Below are 23,227 nucleotides of genomic sequence, written 5' to 3'. Positions count from 1 at the left end.
CGTACTCCCTTGAAAACTTACGATACCCCCGGGAAAAAAGTCTGAAATAAACACTGTCTTAGTGTGTTTAAAAAATTATCGAAAATATAAAATCACAATTTTTATAAGCGTTAAAAATTTGGCTTATTTTTACAAAATCATGATAATTAGAGTTTTCCTTACTAAAATTAGGTATGCGAAAAAATCTTTGCCACATACCCCTATATTGCACGCAGCTAGCATACCTATATACGAATATACACAGTATAGGTACCTACCTATACTTTACAAGAACTAAAATTTAATTGGAAAATATTTGCACATTTTTGAATCGATATCAGATAATGTATGAGAAATAGCTTCATAAGCATTTGCATTCATACTACATTACTGTAGTTATATTTTATTTAAAAATCTTACTTGAAAAATTATTATTTGTCATCATATTTTTAAATATATTTCATATGTAAACGGTAAGATTTTAAATCTTAGGCAAACATGTTGGTATACGATAATAATTTTATGGAAGTACAGTAGTATTATAAAATATAATAAATTTAATTAAAAGTATAATAATTCTCTTACAGAATTTACATTTATCTAACATTTTATCTACACAATTAAATTATTTAATCTTTGAAAACGCATAAAAAAAACAGGTTTAGGTGTAAAAAAAAAATTATAATAACAATAATAAATATAATTTGAATATTGAATAATAATAATATGCAATTTCTATAATAATCTGTTAATACGATTTATATTCTACATTGTGTAAAGTGAAAACTAAAATCATGTTTTTCCAAAAATATTTAAGGTTTTTGGAATCATAATGCTTTTGTAATACAACAAACTATGCGGAAGCGGAATTATGTTTTTAAAAATTGAATTTGTATGATTGTGTAATTGTGCCTTTATATAAATAATTATTAAAATCTATTCGATTCCGTAATTTTGTGTGATTTAAGTAATTAACAAAAATCAACTAAGTACATTTCTTCGTAAAACTAACACCTTTCAACTAATTTTTTTTTTAAATTAATAATGTTTACTCTATATTCTAATACCCCAGTCTTCTTTAATCATATCCGCGCCCTTTTCGCCGATCATAATCGTCGGAGCGTTGATGTGCGCTGCCGGAACTTCTGGCATTATCGACGCGTCGATGACTCTCAGGCCTTTTACGCCGTGTACGCGCAATCTGGGATCCACCACGGCCGTGGGGTCGCCCACCGGTCCCATTTTGCACGTGCCCGACAAGTGATAGATGGTGAAACTTATTTGTCTCGCCGAGCACTTCCAGTACGCGTCGGAATCGAACTTGTGCCGGGCGCAACCGGGCAACGGGGTGTCGAACAACGTGGCGTTGAGCTTCTTCATTGCGTTGGTTTTCAACATCTGTTGGAAAATCCGCACCCCGGCTACGGCCACGTCCAAGTCCGTTTCGTCCGCAAAGTAATTTGGATCGATCAGTGGATAATGGAAGGGGTTAGCGTTTTCCAACCATAGATGACCTTTACTTTTTGGTCGCATAATCATTGGGAATACCGTAAAACCGTCCATTTTTTCAGTGGGCTTGTATACTTCGTTATAAATGTCTGCTTTCAAACCAAACAACGTATGTGTTAAGTCATCGCCCGAATATAGACCAGATACTAAAAGTAGTTCCAAGTTCGGGTGTCCGTCTGCGAATCCCGGTCGGTCTAAATCGAAAAATGCCAATGCTTCTGCACCACCTGGTATTGTTAATGGGCCGTTATTATTTATGAGAAAATTGTATAAAGTAAGCGGATCTCTCATTAATCTTTGTGTTTTTAATGAAATAGTATCATTTATCAAAACGCTCAAACTTCCCAGTGCCACGTGATCCATCAAATTTTTACCAACCGGCAAGTTTTTTATCAGTGGAATTTTTATATCTTTCAGATGTTCTTTCGGTCCGATCCCCGATAACATGAGTAACTGTGGCGAGTTTATAGTTCCGCCAGAAACAATTACTTCTTTGCGTGCATACACTCTATATTTTTTACGATTCGATACAAATTCCACTCCTATTGCCTTATTTGTACTTTTTTCTATTATTATTTTTGTTACAGTGCTTTGCTTTTTTACGTGCAAGTTCAATCTTTTTTTTGTTGGAAGCAAAAAGGCTGTATTTGTACTACAACGACGACCATCCTTCATAGTAACCTGAAATAATTATAAGTGGTATGAAAATATATTTTAGCATGGTGCTCAGATACTCAATTAATCAATTTAGTACTTAAAATGCATATATACTAATCTTTCAGCTATGAACAATATTAATAAATATTGATCATTATTATTAATTAATGTAGTCATGTTTGTTTTTATAAAATTATAAATATAAAAATAGAATTACTAACAATTACATATATTTTAGTGTCTGATAGTAACTTTAACGGTACTTTAAGTAATTTTTGAAATATTGATGAATTATTTGTAACTTTTATAGCTTTTTAACTTTTTAGTATACTAAAACTTGTTAGTATATTCATATACTAAGTTAATACAATAATATAATTATGTAAGATTAATTTAAATAATCTTAGTAAATAGAGATTATAATTAAATATGTAAATATTTTTTTTTACAACTAATATTATACAATCTGTATCATTAGATACAACTCCGAATATATACTAAAAAAAAAATTATCACATAATTAGCATATTTTTTAGGAAAAGAATTGTTGCCCATTGTCACTTCCTAATAAATTACATAATCATTAATTGGTAGGTACTTTATTTTTCTCAATACATCGTGACGCTATTTGCGATTTAAACGTCTTTGATTAGGGAATTCATATGAATACCTAAGGGGTTGTGAATCTTTATAAAAACATTTAGCTTCGTCATATTTTGTTTTTAGTTCTAAATCTGAAAAATTAGAGGTTTAAAAATGAATTCCATTTATGTTAATTAAATGTTATAATAAATGTATTTTAGTATTTATAAAACTATAATTTATTCGAATAATAAATTATTTTAAGTACTTGATAATCTGATATTTTATTTTAATTTATTTTCTAATTATACTGACTCGTTCAAACATTTTAATCGCTAAACTCAAACTCGCATCTAGTTCCTGGAAATTCTTCTAATCGTCTCCAAAGAAAATGGTGTTGAGATCTGTTGGACGGTTAAATCGCTAAATTAACCAATTATAATTATATTAGAAAAAATAATAATATTTATATCGGGTTATTTCATATACTGGATGACCTCCCTTCTAACACGTGTCATCTTTGTACTTTGTTGCCAAATTTTCTTATTATGCCCCGAAGCATAGATTGTAAATAATTTTCATTTATAAAAAAAAAAAAAACGTTTAAGAAGTTTATTTCTTAATATGTACGCAAATTAATGTAGTTTTATTATGTAATATTTTTCAAAATCACCGGTTTAGGTCGATACCCGCTAGCCATCAATAGTTGTAATTTTGACTGCGACTCCATAGTGAATAAAATCTGGATTAAAACCGGGTCTTTAACCCGAAAAATAATTAAACAAGATTTATGCTGTAAGTACCATTTTACCAGCTCCGCAGAGTGTGAATACTTTTATCTTATAAGGTCCTATAGACTCGATTTTGAGGGGGGGATTTTGAGCATCCCTCATAATTTATCAAGCTATATAATTAGTATATTTTTATCTTATGTCATATCATATAATAATTAATAACCGTGTGGTGAGGGAGGGAGTGACAAATGTGCAGTAAATACTTATTTTAAAACTTTCCTTGAGGTGCCATATTTGTCAACACGAAACGATATATATCTTTATTAGCACATGATTATAATTTATAAGTATTCGTTAACTTCAAATCACCTGTAAATAATTAATCCCGACTTGTTTTTCACCATTGACATCGATGATAGGCAATCCGATCTGTGATCCAGCGTCCACAAAAGCTTTCGCTAAGGGCGTCCTGTATGGTACGTCGGTCACCGATAACAATCCATTCTGTCCATGATAACCTGGATCAGCACCAGGGACATTTGTATTTTCTGATCTAATGAAATATTTTAGAACGTCATCATAGCTCCATCCTTTAATATTGAAGTATGGCAAAAAATGTACTTGGTATAAGTATAGGTAGATACAACTAAGTATATATATAAGAAGAGTTTCCTTTAAAATCTAACACAAAATCATTCTATACATTGACAGTGACCTTGAATTTAAATAGAGTTTCCGCGGGAAGAACTTATTGATATATATTTTTTTCACGAATTTTAGCACTTTATTATTATGCGCGTGTGCATATACAACATATACTATGTGCATAGTATTATGTATTTTTCACGCCAAAATGGAATAACCTAATTTTTTTAAGTAGTTATTTAACCTTTTAAAGTATGGCTGTAAAATCAAAATGTACTGAATTACAAATTACATTTTAATTTAACTTCATTTAAGTGAGGGGTTCCACGATAGAAATATTTTGTGTTACCTTTAAATGGAAACATACTACAAATTAATAAACTTTGTCTAATATTTTTATACCTGTGTTGCCCATATTTGCCCAATTATCGTAATCCATTCTATTACCACGCGTATAAATCATATAATTCAATGTACTACTACCACCCATAACTTTTCCTCTTGGAATTTTACACCGACGGTCATCAAAACCTATCAAAATATAATGTTTAACAAGTAAAAACGGTTATTCATAACCATATTATGAACTAAATGTCGAAATGAACAATCGTTTTATATATTATAGACATACTTAAGCAAGAATTATTCATAGGGACCGTTGTATACTTCCAATTTATAGACCTCGGCTGTAATTTTCCAGCTGCTGCTGGAATATCCATAAATGGTTCTTCATCTTGACCAGCTTCAATTAATAATATATTCCAATCATATATCTAGTATTAAAGGACCCAATAATAAAAAATTATAATTAATAATTTTATAACAATTTCATATAAATCTTCGGTATATAATATTTTATTCATGCACTCAATAAATTATCATTTGATATTTGTTGTTGGGTAAATAAATCATTTGATAAACTATTATCATTAAACAAAAAAGTTTTAAAATATAATGTTTATTTATGTTAATGCTTAATGTTTTATAATGAGCAACTACATTAACATACAAAACACAGACAACTATTGAACTGCAATGTTAAATTATCAAATACCAAATATTTTAAATAATTAAAAAATTATGTGTGAATTATATTAACATTTATAAAGTATCTCTGACATAGGCATATAGCAATTTAAACTTCTATATATTAATTATTGGGGCACAATTGTAACTTATTAAACAAGCTATCGTAATAACTAATATGTCCCTATACAGTATACAATATACATGCTGTAAACGGGTACGTGCTGTACCTATTCGCGTCAAAAAGGTCTGCGACTATACGGCTTATTAACAATAATGCTTGAAGTATACAAAAAATTTATACCAAGACCAAGGTTACGACCAATTGACATAATGACGTAAACTTAGCCATTTGAAGTCAAATTCAGACAATATTTGATTTTTAAACGAATATAAAAGGGTATACTTGACACCTACTGGTTATTGTACTTTTAGTGAACCATTTGGTTTAAAAACCATTATTGATTTTAGTATATTATAGTACAGGTCAAGTGTCTGTACTACAGACATTACAATTTAATTTAATTTAAATTTAAAAAAATAAAAATTGCCAATAGATATGTAAATAATGTAATTATATTAAAAATGTATATCTTATTCATAACGAAGTCCCTTCGAAGAAAAACTTCTTCGGTCGGATTATTTTTGTAAATTGTTGTTAATTTTATGTATTATATTTTTCATAATATAAATCTATGAAAATATGAAAAAATTAATTCATTTAACGCAAACAATCTTAAGTTGAATCAAGCTATTTATTGAAATATATTATGTATATTCATACATTTTTTAACAACGAGAATATTGTTTTAAATTACTTCGGATAGTCTATTAGCCACAACTGATCCAGCACTTCCTGCACCGACCACTATAAAATCGTATTTTTTTACAATCGTGATGTGATCATCTTGTTCCACGGTAGTCTCTCGCTCCAGAACTGTTGATTCGGATTTGTGTAAAAAACACTTAATAAGATAAATAAATAAAAACAAATTCGATTTCATTGTTTAAAACAAGAAGAAGGAAATACTAAAGACAAAATGTTATCCACGTAGCTATGTGAAGAATATTGTAAATACACATAAACCTACTAGTTAGTGAATACTAACTAGAATTCATCTACGTATAATGTATATATATATATATTAATTATAATTTATAATTATACCTACTTTATTCTTTTAAACTAAAGAAGGGAGAGTCATTTATTATGGTAAATGTATTTTTATTTACATTGTTATTACTTATTTAGCACTCGATCATTAGTGTCACATTATAGTAAATAATATATAATGATATTATTTGACATTTGTACATTTTTGATATAATGTACTATATTGTATAGGTACTAATGTACCTATCTATCTAAAACTAAATTAAATAAAAAATAAATAAATAAACTATTATTCAATTGATTTGTTTATTAATTTATCGCATTAATAATTATAATATTATTCATCACTGATCATGTTCACATTATAAGCGTATGTGACTAATGTTTTTTCAGGTGGTGACTAGTAATTGGACCACATTTTATATTTATCTGATTTGTATTAAATAATTATTACATTTTATTATCCGGTTAATGGATTAAAAATGAAATAAATATTTTTTAAAGTATACCGGAAATTTTTACTATTACCTACGTAATTATATATTATATAATACAAAGAAGTGTAATTATACAATTGTAAAATCTAAATTTATTACTTTATTTTTTTTAAAAAAAAAATGCGAATAGAAAGACGATTGATGTCCCCGGAAATCTAGTTATATCAGTGGTCAAACTATCGAATTAAATAATAAAAAATCGTTAAATCTAAAGTATAGTGGACTAAGATAAACTTTTATGAAATAAATGTAAAATTTTAGTGGCCCAATAACTGTATTTTGGGTACATCGGTTTTCGAAAAAAATGTTCACTGTAGTTCAATAACTATAAGCGTCAATTTGTTCTTCTTCCATCATGCCACATCGATTTGATAGTAATTTTAGCATTTATGTACCTGAAATGTACAAATTTACCTTATATGTACTTAGAGGTTCCTGGTCACTTTGTATGGTCTATCATTAAAAGTGCGAAACGCGGATACTTTGTACTATTATATACATAAGTCATAAAATATGCATATAATATAAATAACTAAATAAGTCTAAATTCTGATATCATAATCAATTTTATTAAGTTTAAATATTATTTGGTAAATCTAAGTATCTTCTAAATTTCTTCAAATCATATAGAACCAGTAAGCAGTAAGAACCTGCTATATATTATATAAATATTATATTATTATTTCTTAATTGTATATGTTTAAATAACTATAGTATATTTCTTATCGTTAAAAATATTTTTTTTTCAGCAATATAATATATTGAGTACATATATTTCACAAATATTAAAGGTACGTAGTATGTTCTACTTACATATTATACAAAATAAGTATTTTTGTTAACATTTTTGTTAGGGATTTTAAAATCCAATGATTAAAAAGAACTTATTATTTTGACTTGTAGTTAATATATACTATAGTTTATAACGTTTATAATTTACTTTTTATTTTAGATTTAATTTTTACATTATATATACTTACTACTTAATTATATAATTATAGACATTAATATAATATACTTTATGTATATTGTATATAATAGTACAAAGTGTCCGGATTATGCAGTTTTAACAATTCACCGTACAAAATGACTGCTTACCGTACTTTGAATATAATTTTAAGCTATTGATATTACGAACTTATTCAAACCGTTCTATGACAAGTGACATCGGTTATCGATGTTGACTTATTACAAGTTAATAATATAAGATTATTTTTGGAAAAAGTTAAATTGATCTTAATACATCTCTATATTTAATACAATTACTCTCGATATGCACTCTCATACATACATTATTATGTTGCCACAAAAATGGTAAACACACTTTGATCTGGAAAATGGAATCGAAGAAACAACTACAAACAGCAATGCCAACAAAAGTATTTAATAAGTTGAAGCATCAATTAACCATGCTCGATATAATTGTGTCAAGACCTCACTGTTGATTCTTATTCAAGTCACGAGTACCATTTTGTCGGAAGTATTTTATAATTAAGAAGATATTCCACAAGGTCAGAGTTTTGATATTATTAATATGTTATCATCGGTATCGTCGATAACAAGATTTTCTCTCCCGGACAATACACGGCATTGTCTTACTATAAATTCAGACCAAAAATTAAATTATAATACAAAAGTAATGACATTTAACAAATTTAAAATATTTTATTCAAAAAAGCTCGATTGACTCAATAAAATCACTGCAACTACACTGTTAGTTTATTATCGAAGTATGGCGGGCAGAGCGCCTCTAGTTAATAATAGAAAGATAAATTGGTAACTAATTACTATATTATTTTATATAGTATAAAATATTTAAAATATATCGTCTCCGGTTAGAATCGTTTTTCGTATAGGTACTTGCACCTATTTTTTCATTAAATTTAAATTTAACGTCCATTTTAACTACTCGATAATGAGGTATATACTAGAGACACTCAATTGATATGTTCAATTTCATGTATGACACTATATACATGCAGCGATAAGCAGATCGACTTTCCCGATTCTTTATAACTATATCAATCACGTATAATATCTAATTTTGACATTTATTACACATCAAATGACTGTAGGTTACATACATACACAATCAATTAAACATATTATTTATTTACGAATAAAAATGAATAGGTAATAAAAATCTATTAAATACTTATCCGCGTAGGTATAATTAGTACATAATTTATTTTTATGCTTCGTTTTATTAAATATTACCTGTACACAAATACTATTTTTAGCATTATATAAATCCCTTATCCGTTAATAGATAATAACAATTATTAAAAAAAAATAAAAAAAAATACAAATTTATAAGTTAATATCCTTCGGTTATTATTGATGTTGGCTGGTAGATTGACGTTTCCCTAAAACATACAATTTTATATTTAAATAAAAATATCCAAAATATATAGGTATACATAATATGAAATATAACTATGTAATACAATTAAGCTATCATGTATTAAATTACACTTATAAGTTATAATACACTTGCTTGTATTTATTTTATATTTTTTTTCTTAACTGAAAAAAATTATAACTAACACAAGTCAGTATAAAGTAAAACTTAATTATTATCTCTTGATGCATTTTACAATTAACTATAATATGATAATTGTATTTCAATTTGAAAATTTTAATTATCATAGTCCTAATAGTCCTATAGTAAACCATTTATATTTATTTATTATTATACTATTATATTTGCTTAACCACATTTATATTACATAAAATGTTATTGTTTCTGTAATTCAAGTATGTGCGAACAGAAACAATATTAAATTGCATAGGTGGTTTTTAGTAGGTGTAGCTGGGTATTTGACAATAAATAAAGTTCTCAATGACAAATTCCAATAATATAAAGATTACATAACTTGTAATATTAATAGTTTCTCATGTATTTAAAGTTATTATTAAGATGATTCATAGGTACAATGGGTTCATAATAAAAGTACGAAAATACAATAAAATTTCCATACGTACATAATGGATTATTCAAGGGTAATTTATAAGCTATTACAAAGCCACCTAAGTATACTCATATAGTCACTTAGGTGCGTAGGTAGGTTAGCCTAACCAATTATGTATCAACAAGAAACATATAGTACTAAATCGATCTATTTTTGTGAATAATAATACATTAAGTATCTACGTCATCAGTAATATGAATAAACTAATAGTAATAAGTAATAACCATCACACAAGTTACAATTAACTAATTAATTATAAATTGGTCAGTGACCAGATTTCTAGGCAAACAATATGGTATAATATGCACAAAAATACTATAAAAATGATTTGAATTTTTAAATGTGTACAAATTGTGAGGTACTTATAATTTTTTTTTTTTTACTTTATTATTATTATATTTTATTTATTTTTCTTTTATATTTTATACATTATAAAATATTCAGAAAATAATTATTTTTTTATTTATTTGGCTGACCATTCCATTATTCATAACATAAACTAAGAATAATTTTAATTAATTTAATTAGATAAATATACAAATATTATGTCATTAACTATAAAAATATATAGTTTATGACTTACATATATTTTTACCCAAATATATAAAAATAATTAACTATAAAATCTACGCATAACGAAACGTCAATAAAACTAATAATTACCATATAACTTATATTTATATTAACAGTTGTCAATTATGTTTGTACTAAAAATCTAAAAATATAGGTACAACTAAATCACCTAAAATTAATTTCATAAATAGATATTTAGGTAAAGCGTAATGCCAGCGGTGATGAAATTCGGTTTTACCAATGACACAGTATGTCATAAGAAATTGAATGGGTAATTACTAATTACTAATTTTATAATTGTATACATTTTAAATTAGTTAAAGGACGTAAGAAGTTATAGTTAGTACTTTAGTAGAAGACGTTCTCTGGTGGTGAATATTTACCAACAACATACCTACCTAGTCATTGTTTGTGTTTCAAATATTATATCATCTAAATTTTTGACTATTTAGACATCTGTCATCAGCAGGCAAAAGCTGGTAAAACTAACAACTTTTAGTCACCATTGGTATTTTAAAAAATATAACTTAATAACAGGCCATAAGTCCATAACCCAATCACCGCTAATTATGGTTAATCTATATTAAAGGTACAGCTGTAAGCATGCAAATCGCGAAAATAGTCGTGTAAATATATGCATGTTTTTAAATTTTTATAAAATCCAAAAATTACCGTGTGAAGCTGGAAAAAGATTTTTTAAATGCTAATTATTCGTATTAATAAGTTGTAATATTTTAAATGCATGCGAAGCCAAGGAAATGAATGTAGAAATACGTATTCTTTATTTTTAACTGGTAATTATTTCATTACTGTTTCAACATTTTTAGCACGTAAATCTACTTAATTTTTTTTATGGTAACAACTAAATTTTTAATGAATTTTAGTAATTTGATGGTCAAATTATATCCATTTTGGTTCGCTAGTTTAGTAATTATGATCTTCTACTTAAGTTTAGTAAATTCATTAAATGAGATGAATGAATTACATAATATACTAGAGCTGAAATATATTTTTTTAGCTAACTTTTGATACAAATTCATATCTTTTTATACACTTAAATAGTTAAATCGATAATGCTATACTTGGCATAAAATGCACTGTGTGTAATAGATAGTTATAGTATCTAGATTGATTTTATGACAAATGAAAAATGGATACATTGTTATTTATGTATCTAATTTATTATAGTTATTTAAATTTGAAAATGTTTTAATTCAATTCAATTTTTATTTAAAATTTTAAGATGTTGATTTTTTTGTTATTGTTTTATTTATACAAAATTTGAACCGCAATTATTGTCAAATATATTATATCACACGATTATTTGTAAATTTACTTCAAACTTTTTATTTGTTAATCTGATAATTTTTACTGAATATTAAATATGTCAATTTTTAAGCGAATCAAAGTTTTATTGCAAAAATCCACACACGCAATTCGTCTTATAGATGGCTAAATAATAAATTTTGTGCACAATTTGGAAACATTTCTTATTTTATCTATAGCTGTAAACATTTTCAAAAAAAGTGCAATACAAGTCTTTGCAATATGTTTGCTATCCCACAGATTTTAAAATTAAACCCATCACATCGTAACTACAATTTATTCTAGCTACCCGTAAGTCCATATAATTGTGTATTTGTATTTTGTGTAACTCGTTGCCTTAATGTTTTTATAAATTCAAAATATGACGAAATTACCTGAGTTGATAGTCATGTGCATAAGGAGATTTGTTTTGATTAAATATCCTATGATAGTATGACAGCGTATTTTTTCGTTTTGCACAACACATCATAATTCCCATTGTAAATGGTACCGTCAATATAACACCAATTAATATTCCAATTAACAATACTCCATCTCTTTCGGGGCGATTGTTGTAGAAATCCAAACACCGCATATGGTAATGGCGATGATCCAAGTCAAGAATTGAAATTCCACTCATTTCGATTGGCTCTTGACAACTAAAATTCAATTATTATAAAATGTGTTATCATGCCGAAATTATATGCTTAAATAATAATTATTACGTGAAATCATTAAGAAATTCCGGATGTCTTGATTCTGCCATTGGAGCCAAAGTAGACACGAGCCATTGATTTACACAATCACATATCCACTTGTTGCCTTGTAAGTTCAATTCTTCCAAAGTGTCCCATCTACTCAACAAACGGCTATCTAAGTATCCTAAAGCGTTGTAACTCAAATCTAACTACAAATAAAAGGTGATAAACTTAAATAGCAATAGATAGGTAATAGGTATATTTACTTTGACTATTTGAGGCCACATTTCGCCTTCTAATCCATTATTTAATTTGTAGCTAAACGCAGTCGGGTCTATAGATTTGAGTTTATTATTATGCGTACAACGAAACTCTTCAAGAACAGTCAAAAGACTGAAAGCACGTGGTCCAATATTGTTTAGTTCAGGCATGTGCGATAAATGAAGTACTTTTAATGATGCCATTTTTGGGAAATTTCTTAATAACAATAAAATTAATATGTACAATTTTAAGTAATGTCATACCACGAGGCACGAGTAGTAGAATCAAAAATAAAAAATACTCACAAGATACTTTTTATCGGATTAGAACTAAAATCTAATCTCTGTAACGCATGCACTTCAGTCAGTCCTTGTGGTATTTGTGTGAATTCATTATTTGACAAATTTAATATTTCTAAAAATCGAGGTGTGTGTAAAAGATGATCCGGCAACTCGTGTAAAGATGTATTAGACAAATTTAATACCTGATAAAATTGTAGATTTTTAAACGAGTATTACCTTAAAAAATAAATATTATTTTTATACTTTTAACATGGGTAATGAAGATAGTGCAAAACTAGTTGCTCGGTCAATGACTGTTAAAGGATTTCCTGCTAGTGTCAATGAAGCAAGGTTACTGAGTTCTTTGAAAGTATGCGGCAATAATGAATGAATATTATTGTAATCAAGACGTAAATGGATCAGGCTACCCGGTCTAGAAGTATCTTCGTTATTAATCTATAAAACGAGTATTAAACACAATATAATATAAAGATACCATTTACATACAATTCCGTGGAATTAAAAAATCAAAAATATACCAACCTTGAAAATATCGGGATTTAGACTTTCCGTCGTCAAAGAATTGTAACTAAGGTCAAGCTCTAAGAGTGACTTTAAGTTTATAAATGCCTTTTCATCTATTTTGTTTATCTTGTTTTTTCGAAGTGATAAGTATCTAACTTTAGACGGTGGCAATTGTTTTACATGTACAATGCCATTATTATCAAAATGCATAAGGGTTGCATTCTTTAAGACATCTGAATAGTCCCATAGATCTAGAATGTCTATCAATCCATTGTCTGTACAGTTTATTATGGAATTTTTACATGTGCAAGTATCGCATAATAAACTTTCACCATTAACCACACAAATCACTGCGATAATTACAATACATGATGCAACGTCTTGCAATAACCTGAAAAAACAGCATACGTTTGTACAATTAACAAAAATTATTTAATAAACTTTGTGTTGTGATTAACTGTAAACATAAATAAAAAAATATATACTAACATGTTTATAAATACAAAAAAACTACTATTAATTCTGGTCGAATTCCAATTTCTGAATAGAGGCGTTGGTATAAGCATTAGTTCATGTAGCACACAAAACAGAGTCAACAATTTCGAGCGTAAGATAAATAAATAAATCTTATCATAAAACAAACATTAATTTAGATACGCCATTGTGTAACGTAACGCAACTAATTCCATGCCTACTTTAATTTTAGTCAAAATGCATATAAGTATTGACGTATTGTTAAGGATTAATACCTAATAATAAATAATAATAGGTTAGGTTACTCGATGTTACAACATATATGTATATATTATGGTGTTATTTTTTGCTAAACTTTGTAAGCCTCACCTTTAGAAAAACATTACTCGTTATTATAACTATATTATTATCGTAATTATTCAAATAAACATTGTGCCTAAACACACCAACGTCCAACTATAAATTGTCATGATCACGATTTGAACGATAGACCGAACACGGAAAGTTACCGTACGAGTATAATAACAACAAATAATTATCTCGTATTCTCGTAGACATTGGTTATACCATAATAATAATTAATATTTCATAATCGACGCCAATAAATTGTAAAATATACATAAGTAATGAATAACGAGTACACGAACTGTAATTGTGATGACTGATGAGTGTTGACAGATGAGGCTAGTTCATCTCACAGTTGTAAATTTGTAATATACCTACTAAAATATATCTTATTATGACTAAAAACCCGGATTATCAGGTTTTTGTATAATACCATTAATAAGCACATGTGATTTTATTAGAGTAAAAAATGTAGGCAATTTGTTCAACACAAATTTAACAAGAAAAAGTTTATTTTGAATAATTGAGACTATTCCGTATGGTATAGAGAATAATTAGTTTCTTTGGAATATCTTAGAATTTACTCTAAATGTCGAAAAAAAACTTAATTATTTCAATTTATGTTGTGATTTTAATTGAGACATAGGTAAAATAGGTACACATTGTTATTATCGTTTAAAATAAAATAATATTTTTCTATTCTATTTTTATAATTACCTATTATTCATTTCCATTTTATAATAATTTGTGACATTTTCAAAAAAATGTATCTTTTTGTCTTATATCCGAATTAACGTACGTGGTTAAATTTATTAGTAAATCTTAATACAAGTATTTCAACATTTAGTTTCTACGTTAAAAAGTGATTTATACAACACTGAAAAATTTGGGCGTGATGATATTCAAAACTAATCGAAGGTTTCATCATTTTCTAGTCACGTGCTATATTTAATAAAACTAACTTAGCTTGAGATCATTTCCTAAATAATATAACCAATAATTATTTATCATTGATTTATTTTATAATTTATTGTTACCCTTTGTTGAGGGGAGACGCTTAGACGCTTACATTACACACAGTGGCGTTCGCGGGGGGGGGGGTGATTAGGGGGTATATCCCCCCCATTGATTTTTTTTTTTTTTGCTGACTTTTTTTTAAATTAATTTAATTATAATTAAGAATTTAAAATTTCTTGATATGACTTGTATTTTTATAGTGCAATTTATTATGCAATTTGTATGTATTTTTTTGGTATAATTATACAATTTTTGTGTGTTTTTAATGGAATTAAATCGGAAATCCGGTCTTTTCTTATAACATGTATGATATATCCCCCCATCGAAAATTCCTGAACACGCCACTGAGTCTACACAATACACTATGTTCCGCTGCACTGCTGCAGTATATTATACCTATGAGTTTTTATTACCTAAATAAAATATACTAAGCAAAAATATTAATGCAAAATGTATTTCGAATACTAAGTACAGATGATCCTTGTCATAAACGGTTGATTTACTTAGATGTTTATTAACATTTTTTAAAAAGTTAAATTTTTTATGAACTTTTTTTAATGTATATTCACATAAGCTAACTAATTATTATGTCTAAAGGTTATCATATTAGTTTTCCGTATTCATACCTACCTATTCGTAAAGATTTAAATTGGCATTGATTCAAGACTATCGCAAAACAAATCATACTACATTACTACCTTATATTATTACTTATAGGTTGTTAAGCAGAGGTATACCTAGCATTTACCTATGTATGAAATGTATAATGTATATACTATACATATTACATTTTCTTTACAATTTTCAAACATTATTTTTTTTAAGTGCATGTTATAGGCCAACGTAAATATTTATGGTTCTAATAAAATTAAAGTAACAATAAAAAACTTAAAATTGTAATTTATTAGCACATATACAACAAGTGATTACGGGTATAGACCTAAACTGTAATATAATTTACAATATACAATGTACAATGCAATTTCAATAGTATTTTTATTAGCTAGGTAAAAAATTGTTTTTAAACTTTTCAAAATGTATATATTTTGTAGTACTAATTATTACCAAATTTGCCAATTATTTTTAATTTTATAGATCTCTTATAATTATCTATAATTAAATTATCTCTTTTAATAATTTATTAATAACAATTTTGGTACCAATTGGTGTAATGTTAATGTTAGTGTATTAACTTATTTAATAATCGGAAAGTAAGACTACCTAATTTAGTATAATAATTAAAAAACAAGTTGTTTTAGGTTTTCATAGTACCTACTTTCTCTGGACACAGTGAAATATGAGTATCATTAGTACTAACCATCAACATTCATTGAAAAACTTTGAAGATATAACAATTAATAGATAAGTAAGTTTACCGATTTAATTAAGATTTGTTTTGAATAGTTTTTTTGTATACGACCATTAATAATTTTGATATTAGAATAAAACAATACTACAATAATCTCAACTTTTTATCTTTTACACACAATTATAATGCACAATATTAATAATTAGTATGCACCTAGTACCTATATCTATTATCCAATACTAAACAAATATTTTAGATAAGCACCAACTTTAATACCATGTACCAATTAGTAACTAATACACACTTTACAGTGTTTTACTGCGATTAAAAAAACAAATACATCTTTTCATTAAATAATCTAAAAAAAGAAAATAATAACTTAAATAACTTCTACATACTTCCAACGTTCCAACAATTATTTTTTAATGTACATAATACCAATACCTACTTTATAGAGATCATTAACTCAACTTTTTAAATATATAAATAAACTATAAACTCAAATATTCAATAAAAATGTTAACAGTTTAACCCAGGTACATGGTTGGTTTTCATTTTGGGTTAACCCAAAAAATAGTAAACATTCATTATTCGCTACGGACATTATTTAAAATTATTATTATTATTATTTTTTTTTTTTGATTTAAAAAATTAATTTATAAGATATTAACGGGTCGAAAACTTGTTTGTCTGGTGGGCTAAGAAATATTTTTCTGAGTTAAAATCGTATTAACGTGTACCAATAATGGTACACAAAAACTTATTGGCAAAACAACAAGTGTACCAAAACTGGTACACGTAGCTCTTTTGGCAATGTACCGAAAAATGACGTAGCGGTTAACCTGTTTTAAAAAATATTAGTTAAAAATTATTATTCGCTGAGAAAACAAATAAAATGTTTGTTTACTGTTTACTCCCTAGTCCCTATTTATTTTGATAAATCCAATATTTCTCACAGACTCAAAATAAAAGGAGCAACAATAATATCTTAGTAAGTCCGTACAGAATAATTTTCATCTTACTGGTTAGAACGTAAATGATGTTTAGTTATATTATATTGACCAATCACCAATTATTGTATTAAATTTGGTATAAAAATAAAGTTATGCAAATATATGCAATGTTTCATATTATATAATCATAAAAATGTGCTATTCAAGAATAATATCATTAAAACCTATTGTCTTCATAATACATAAAATATGTTTATTAATTAACTTAAAATGTCTGTGGAGTGTTAGTCGTTTCAGAACACAGTAAAATTTCAGGTAAGGGCTTAACAATACAATACTAAGTAAGCTAGCCTAATTTTTTAAGTTCATAATATATATGCTACATTTCAAAGGAAAATATCTAATTTGATGTTATTCATTTGTATTATGAATTAACAGTTAAAGTAACTAATTATATTGACTATATGCCCATATGTTTTTATATACAGTGCAGGGTTCAAGATAAAGAATTTCTAAATTTTGATCAGAAATAATTAAATTCTACAACTCAAAATAAATTGAAATAACTTGGACAAAAATGTAAATAATGTAAAAAGCCAAAATACAAACATAAATAATGTTTTCATTTTGTTTGATCAAAGATCAATTCACACAAATATTAAACTTAATAAGTAACAACACATGATTGCCGATTGGTTCTCAAATCTACTGGTTACAAATATTATACACGAGTCAGTAAGAAAAAAAATAGTATGCTGATATCCTCTTAAGAGGACTGATTGTGATTACATCATTTAAATTCAATTATCCATAATCTCACTGAACTAGTATTTAGTTTAGTGCATAATCTATTATAACAATTAAAATATAGAGAATAATATTTTTATCATAATAACAACAATGTAATCACAATAAGCAGTGGCGCCCAATATATATTTTTCAGGTGTAGCAAGAAATAATTCTACCCACCCACCCACCCACAACCTTATAAACTCAAAAGTCAAAATAATATTATTTTATATATTTTATCATATTATTTTAATTGATAATATTAGTAAATATTAAGGTACCAATATAATCTGTCAGAATAAGGTCTATTCATTTTTAAAGAGATATACCAATATACATTAATATACATTCATACCAATATATAACAGGCATTATATTTTTTAAATTCATTAAAACCTTCAAAATAAAAATTTATTTTCGAGTATTATGTAAATAGTATACAGTATAGGTGGTTTACTGTTTATTTCAAACGGTTTACGAAATATAAAGCATGAACAAAATACAATAACATTATCATTATTTTATAAAAATAATTAATAATGAACATATTTCAAGTTAATTATTTTATGTTATTATACCCATTACCTAGTACCCACCCTCCCCTTATTTTCAAGGTGTAGCGACCGCTACACCTAGTAATAGGGTTGGGCGCCACTGACAATAAGTAAAATGCTGAGAGGTTGATACACAATATGTGTAAGAGAGGAAAAAAATTATACTGGTAATTGATATGTCTTAAGCATAGATAATACTATCCTTTATTATTGTAAAATATTTTGATGATTTTAGTATTAATATAGATATCTTTGTATCAATTGTGTGTTCTGTATTTTTACAATAATAATTACTGGTAATAATGTCTTTAAAAGTATAAACATTAAATTCATTTCTCTAGATTAAAATAAAACAGCATATTATATTATTTTGGAAGTAATGAACATTATTATTATAACTTTTATTTTTGACAGTACACAACATTTTGTAATTACAAACTTAATAAATAAGAAGAATAAGTCGATAAAACCCAAATAATAAACATAGGTTACATGAAAAACTATTTTAAATTTATAATCTGACCTCCAATGTATAGATCTTTTTAATTTTAATTTGTTAAAGGTAAATATTTAAAATTTATCAAAAACTATTAAATTAGTTTATTATCTTTAAGAAAAATCAAGTATCAATTAAATATTATTAGATGTTTGAATTATAGATCATACATAAATAATATTTCATAGTAAACAATTAAATGAAACAGATGAATATTTTAAAATTAAAATCAATGATAATTTATTTTTCCATTAAAATTGGTAAACAAAAGTTAACATCAAATTTTCTTTATAGTTAAGTAGTTAAAAATAAAAAAAATTTACATAGAATTTGAAACAACAAACATTTTGTCTATTTTATATAATCCCACTATTACTTAGCTATTGTTCTAGTGTTTTGCTCTGCCAAAGGTTTTTGTCCTCCCCTTCTTCTTGATTTCTGAGCAGGCTGATTTTCATTTTCTCCAACATTCTACAATAAAAAATACTTAAAGTAAATACCCAAGATTTGATAAGTTTTGTATATGCTTTAATGTTTAATTACTTGTCCTTGTGCTTGAGGGTTTGACTTTTGAGGTTTTTGAGATTGTCTAATGCCCACTTGCCCTGTTGGAGGGGGTACAGCTAACACATTGCCAACAGCCTTTGTCCTACCTTCTCTAAATACCAATCTTTGACCGGGTCGTAAGTACTCTGGGTATTTAATGAATCTAAACCTTACTTTTGCTTTATCCCCAGTTCTCAAACATTCTTCAGACATACTAAGAATAGATGCTGTTTGTCTAATACTGCCACAATGAACTATAAATAAGAAAAAAAATAGCAACAATAAATTAAATTATTGAACATAATTGTTGATAAATTACCCATAGCTTGGTATCGAGAACTAATAGTTGTTGGATGATGCAATACAAGTATCTCTCCGTCAAACTCCCATGTAGCAGATGGATTGAGTGATGGAGAAACCATTACCATTCCTTTTCGAATTTGTGATCTTTTAATTTTCTTTAAAGCAAAAGAAGCAGTTTGTCCGGCTTTTACTTCACGTACAACCATTCTTTTACGGTGTATACTTTTTACTGTGATTGCAACAAACTGGCCAACAGGATCAGGTCCTAACATTAGTGTATCATTTAAACGAATTGTTCCACATAATGTTGTACCAGAAACTACTGTTCCAACACCCTAAAATTAAAAATTAATTTTAAACTATTTTTCAATATTTTAAAACACCAGTTGTTAATTAGGGTGTACAATAAATACATACAGGCACAGAATATGTGTCATCTATTTGAAACTCAGCTGGATCATTATCAGTAGACATAACTCGGGTAGTTAAAAGATTCAAAAACATTTTTAATAAATCTAAATTTTCGCCATTTACATTAGAAACTTGAAATATTGGGCAGAGTCTTAAAAAAATATATTAATTAAATTCAAAATCAAATAAATATATAATACTTTTAATGTTACACACCTTTGAGAAACAAAATTTGTAGCACTCACAATGACATCATCCTTGGTCTTAACCATTACTGGAACTTTTCTACAACCTGGTGACTTAAGTATACGAACTAATAATCTTAATGTATCTTGAAGTATATTAGGAGGACACATATCAATTTTTGTAACAACTACAAATACTGGAACACTAAGAGCTAATGCAAGACCTAAATGTTCTTTAGTCATTCCAATTATCCCAGCATTAGCCCCAATCTAAATAAAATTAAAATTTTATAACTTATCACTGTGAAATTCAATTTAAAATTACCATTAACATGCCAAAATCTGGCATATGTCCAGTCATTCCAAATACAGTAGTCTTTAAGTAACGTTCATGCCCAGCTAAGTCAATAAAGGTAATTACTTTGGTCGATTTCTCACATATTTTTACCCAATCTAATGATCCATGTTCTGGTCTATTCACTACTTCTCCGGTGCTATCAAAACCAAGAATATCATTGCCTACAGAGCTTGTGCGCCCCGATTCCATTTCATGTTTGTGTCTAAACAATTTTAACCTTGCATGACCTCGACCATTATCTAATTCACCATGAGTCAAAACCCCTAACAGCGTTGATTTTCCAGCATCTACATTTCCCACAACCGCTACCCTAAATGAAAAATTACATGAATATTTTTTTATTTGTAAAATGTTTAATTATTAATTACCTTATCTCGAGAAAGTCTTGAGATTCTAATCGTTTTCTAACAAGGTACTGTGCTGTACTAGTTCCACCTTCTATTCTTTCTCTAAGAAGAACACAATCTGCATCCTGAGTTGCTGCTAATGAATGTAATGTAGCCACAGAGGCTTCAAACTCGTCATTTGTTAAGCCGCTACCATCATCTCCAATGCCCACATCATAAATAGTTTCTCCATGACCTTCTTCAATTAGCTCTTTAAGCCTATGCTGCAATATTTCAAATTGCTCTTCTGACGGACTAACCAAACTTGACTGTAAACATAAGGATGAAGAGGCAAAGATAATTTCTTATACTATATTTTACACATCAAATAAAAATTATTGGATATATGCATTGTTATAAGTAAAAATTACAATGTATCTAATTATATTAATTAAGTTTAAAATAATTGTTTTTCAATTATTGTAAAAACAACTTTAATTATAAGTTTAATATTGAATATAAATTAAACTAAACAAAATTACCTTTCCTCGAACAATGGAATAATCAACTTTTTTTATTTCCTTTTCATCTAATTGACCTATGTTCAACAAGGAAATGGCTTTGTCCGCTGTATTTGGAGTTTGTTCAACTATGTTCGCCATTTAAATGTACTAGTTGGACAACTATTCTCAAATCTTATTTGGCCAATAATACGGACAAGAACGCCATTATAAGTCAAAATATCGTTCTACAGCAAAAGCTGTTGGCTGTAATTAGCAACAGTTATTTCAGTTATTCAAACATATCAAACATAAAAATGTATACCTACTTCTTATTACAAAATGTCTCGAAATCGAAGGACGGCCAATACCAACTAAGTAGATCCGAATCTATCGCAATATCTTACTGGCGTACAGCTACAACAACCGTATATCGTTAAACAAAATTAGTATTTACTATTTACAAAGAGTAAGCTGTTCTAAACATAAATATTTTGACACCTTGTCAGTTGTAGTTATTATTATTATTATTGTCGAGTTGTTATCAGAACGTTGTTCGACTATGTAAACGTAATAGTATTTGTCAGTGCAGGTCGCAATAAGTAGAAATAACGAAAGTTCCCCCCTACCGGTACCACACCAAAATTAAAATACTAAATTAATAAATATCCTTCAAGCTTCAAATGACACAGTTTTTTTGGTTGCCAATATTTCCCATATTGACCACCAATTTAGACGAAAATGTTCAAATGTGACTAGTGTAATTATTGTTCGATGGCGATATGAGAATACCTAAAACCAAGTATCTTAATACAAAATATAATCTACAAAATATTAAAATTCAATATTGAAAAAAAAATGGTAAGTTAAATTTATACAAATCATTGAATCGTTTATAAATCAGTGTAACCACATTAAATATACGTAATATTATTATGTATTTTATGTTTCTATGACTACGACGTAACATTAATGTAGTTCCACAAAACATTTGATCCAATAGTCTTTTGTTCTAAAACAGATCAGAAAAAATATTTTGTTTAAAAAGTAGTTAGTTACTAGTTTACTACTAAGTACTAAGTACTAGTAATTAGTTACTGTTACTACTTACTGGAAGAAATATATTTTAGAACAAGTAATACCTAGTTGGAAAATATTTTTATGGTAATAAATGGAATAAATTTAATTTGAAATATAACTAGTGGAAGAAACATCTATTAACTTTACTACTTTAGTGTTTTGATTGTGAATGACTAATGAGTAATAATTGTGTCAATGTATAAGAGAATTTTAAAGGAGTTTT

The 23,227-nt window shown here is 27.1% G+C and overlaps 3 protein-coding genes across 3 annotated transcripts; all 3 read right to left on the bottom strand.

Annotated features, from left to right (window-relative positions):
* Positions 1-998: 998 nt before the first annotated feature.
* Positions 999-6,151, bottom strand: LOC132930738 (glucose dehydrogenase [FAD, quinone]-like). Its single transcript, XM_060996772.1, has 5 exons — positions 5,951-6,151; positions 4,738-4,879; positions 4,509-4,637; positions 3,831-4,051; positions 999-2,169 (listed from the first exon to the last, which is right to left on the bottom strand). The coding sequence occupies exons 1-5, from the start codon at positions 6,134-6,136 to the stop codon at positions 1,033-1,035; spliced, it is 1,815 nt and encodes a 604-aa protein (XP_060852755.1). The 5' UTR covers positions 6,137-6,151; the 3' UTR covers positions 999-1,032.
* Positions 6,152-8,839: 2,688 nt separating this feature from the next.
* LOC132930165 (leucine-rich repeat-containing protein 70-like) lies at positions 8,840-13,980 on the bottom strand. Its single transcript, XM_060995874.1, has 8 exons — positions 13,848-13,980; positions 13,377-13,749; positions 13,098-13,289; positions 12,858-13,036; positions 12,558-12,768; positions 12,319-12,500; positions 11,989-12,252; positions 8,840-9,109 (listed from the first exon to the last, which is right to left on the bottom strand). The coding sequence occupies exons 1-8, from the start codon at positions 13,922-13,924 to the stop codon at positions 9,061-9,063; spliced, it is 1,527 nt and encodes a 508-aa protein (XP_060851857.1). The 5' UTR covers positions 13,925-13,980; the 3' UTR covers positions 8,840-9,060.
* A 5,528-nt stretch (positions 13,981-19,508) lies between these two features.
* On the bottom strand, positions 19,509-22,658 carry LOC132929678 (GTP-binding protein 1). Its single transcript, XM_060995192.1, has 9 exons — positions 22,254-22,658; positions 21,967-22,191; positions 21,467-21,753; positions 21,066-21,408; positions 20,772-21,010; positions 20,562-20,706; positions 20,161-20,479; positions 19,839-20,095; positions 19,509-19,766 (listed from the first exon to the last, which is right to left on the bottom strand). The coding sequence occupies exons 2-9, from the start codon at positions 22,084-22,086 to the stop codon at positions 19,668-19,670; spliced, it is 1,809 nt and encodes a 602-aa protein (XP_060851175.1). The 5' UTR covers positions 22,087-22,191; positions 22,254-22,658; the 3' UTR covers positions 19,509-19,667.
* Positions 22,659-23,227: the final 569 nt, after the last annotated feature.

This window comes from Rhopalosiphum padi, chromosome 4 (genome assembly GCF_020882245.1).
Source record: "Rhopalosiphum padi isolate XX-2018 chromosome 4, ASM2088224v1, whole genome shotgun sequence".
Classification (NCBI taxonomy): Eukaryota; Metazoa; Arthropoda; class Insecta; order Hemiptera; family Aphididae; genus Rhopalosiphum; species Rhopalosiphum padi.
The sequence above is the reverse complement of the archived record's forward strand: the minus strand, read 5'-3'. Positions and strand labels throughout refer to the sequence as shown.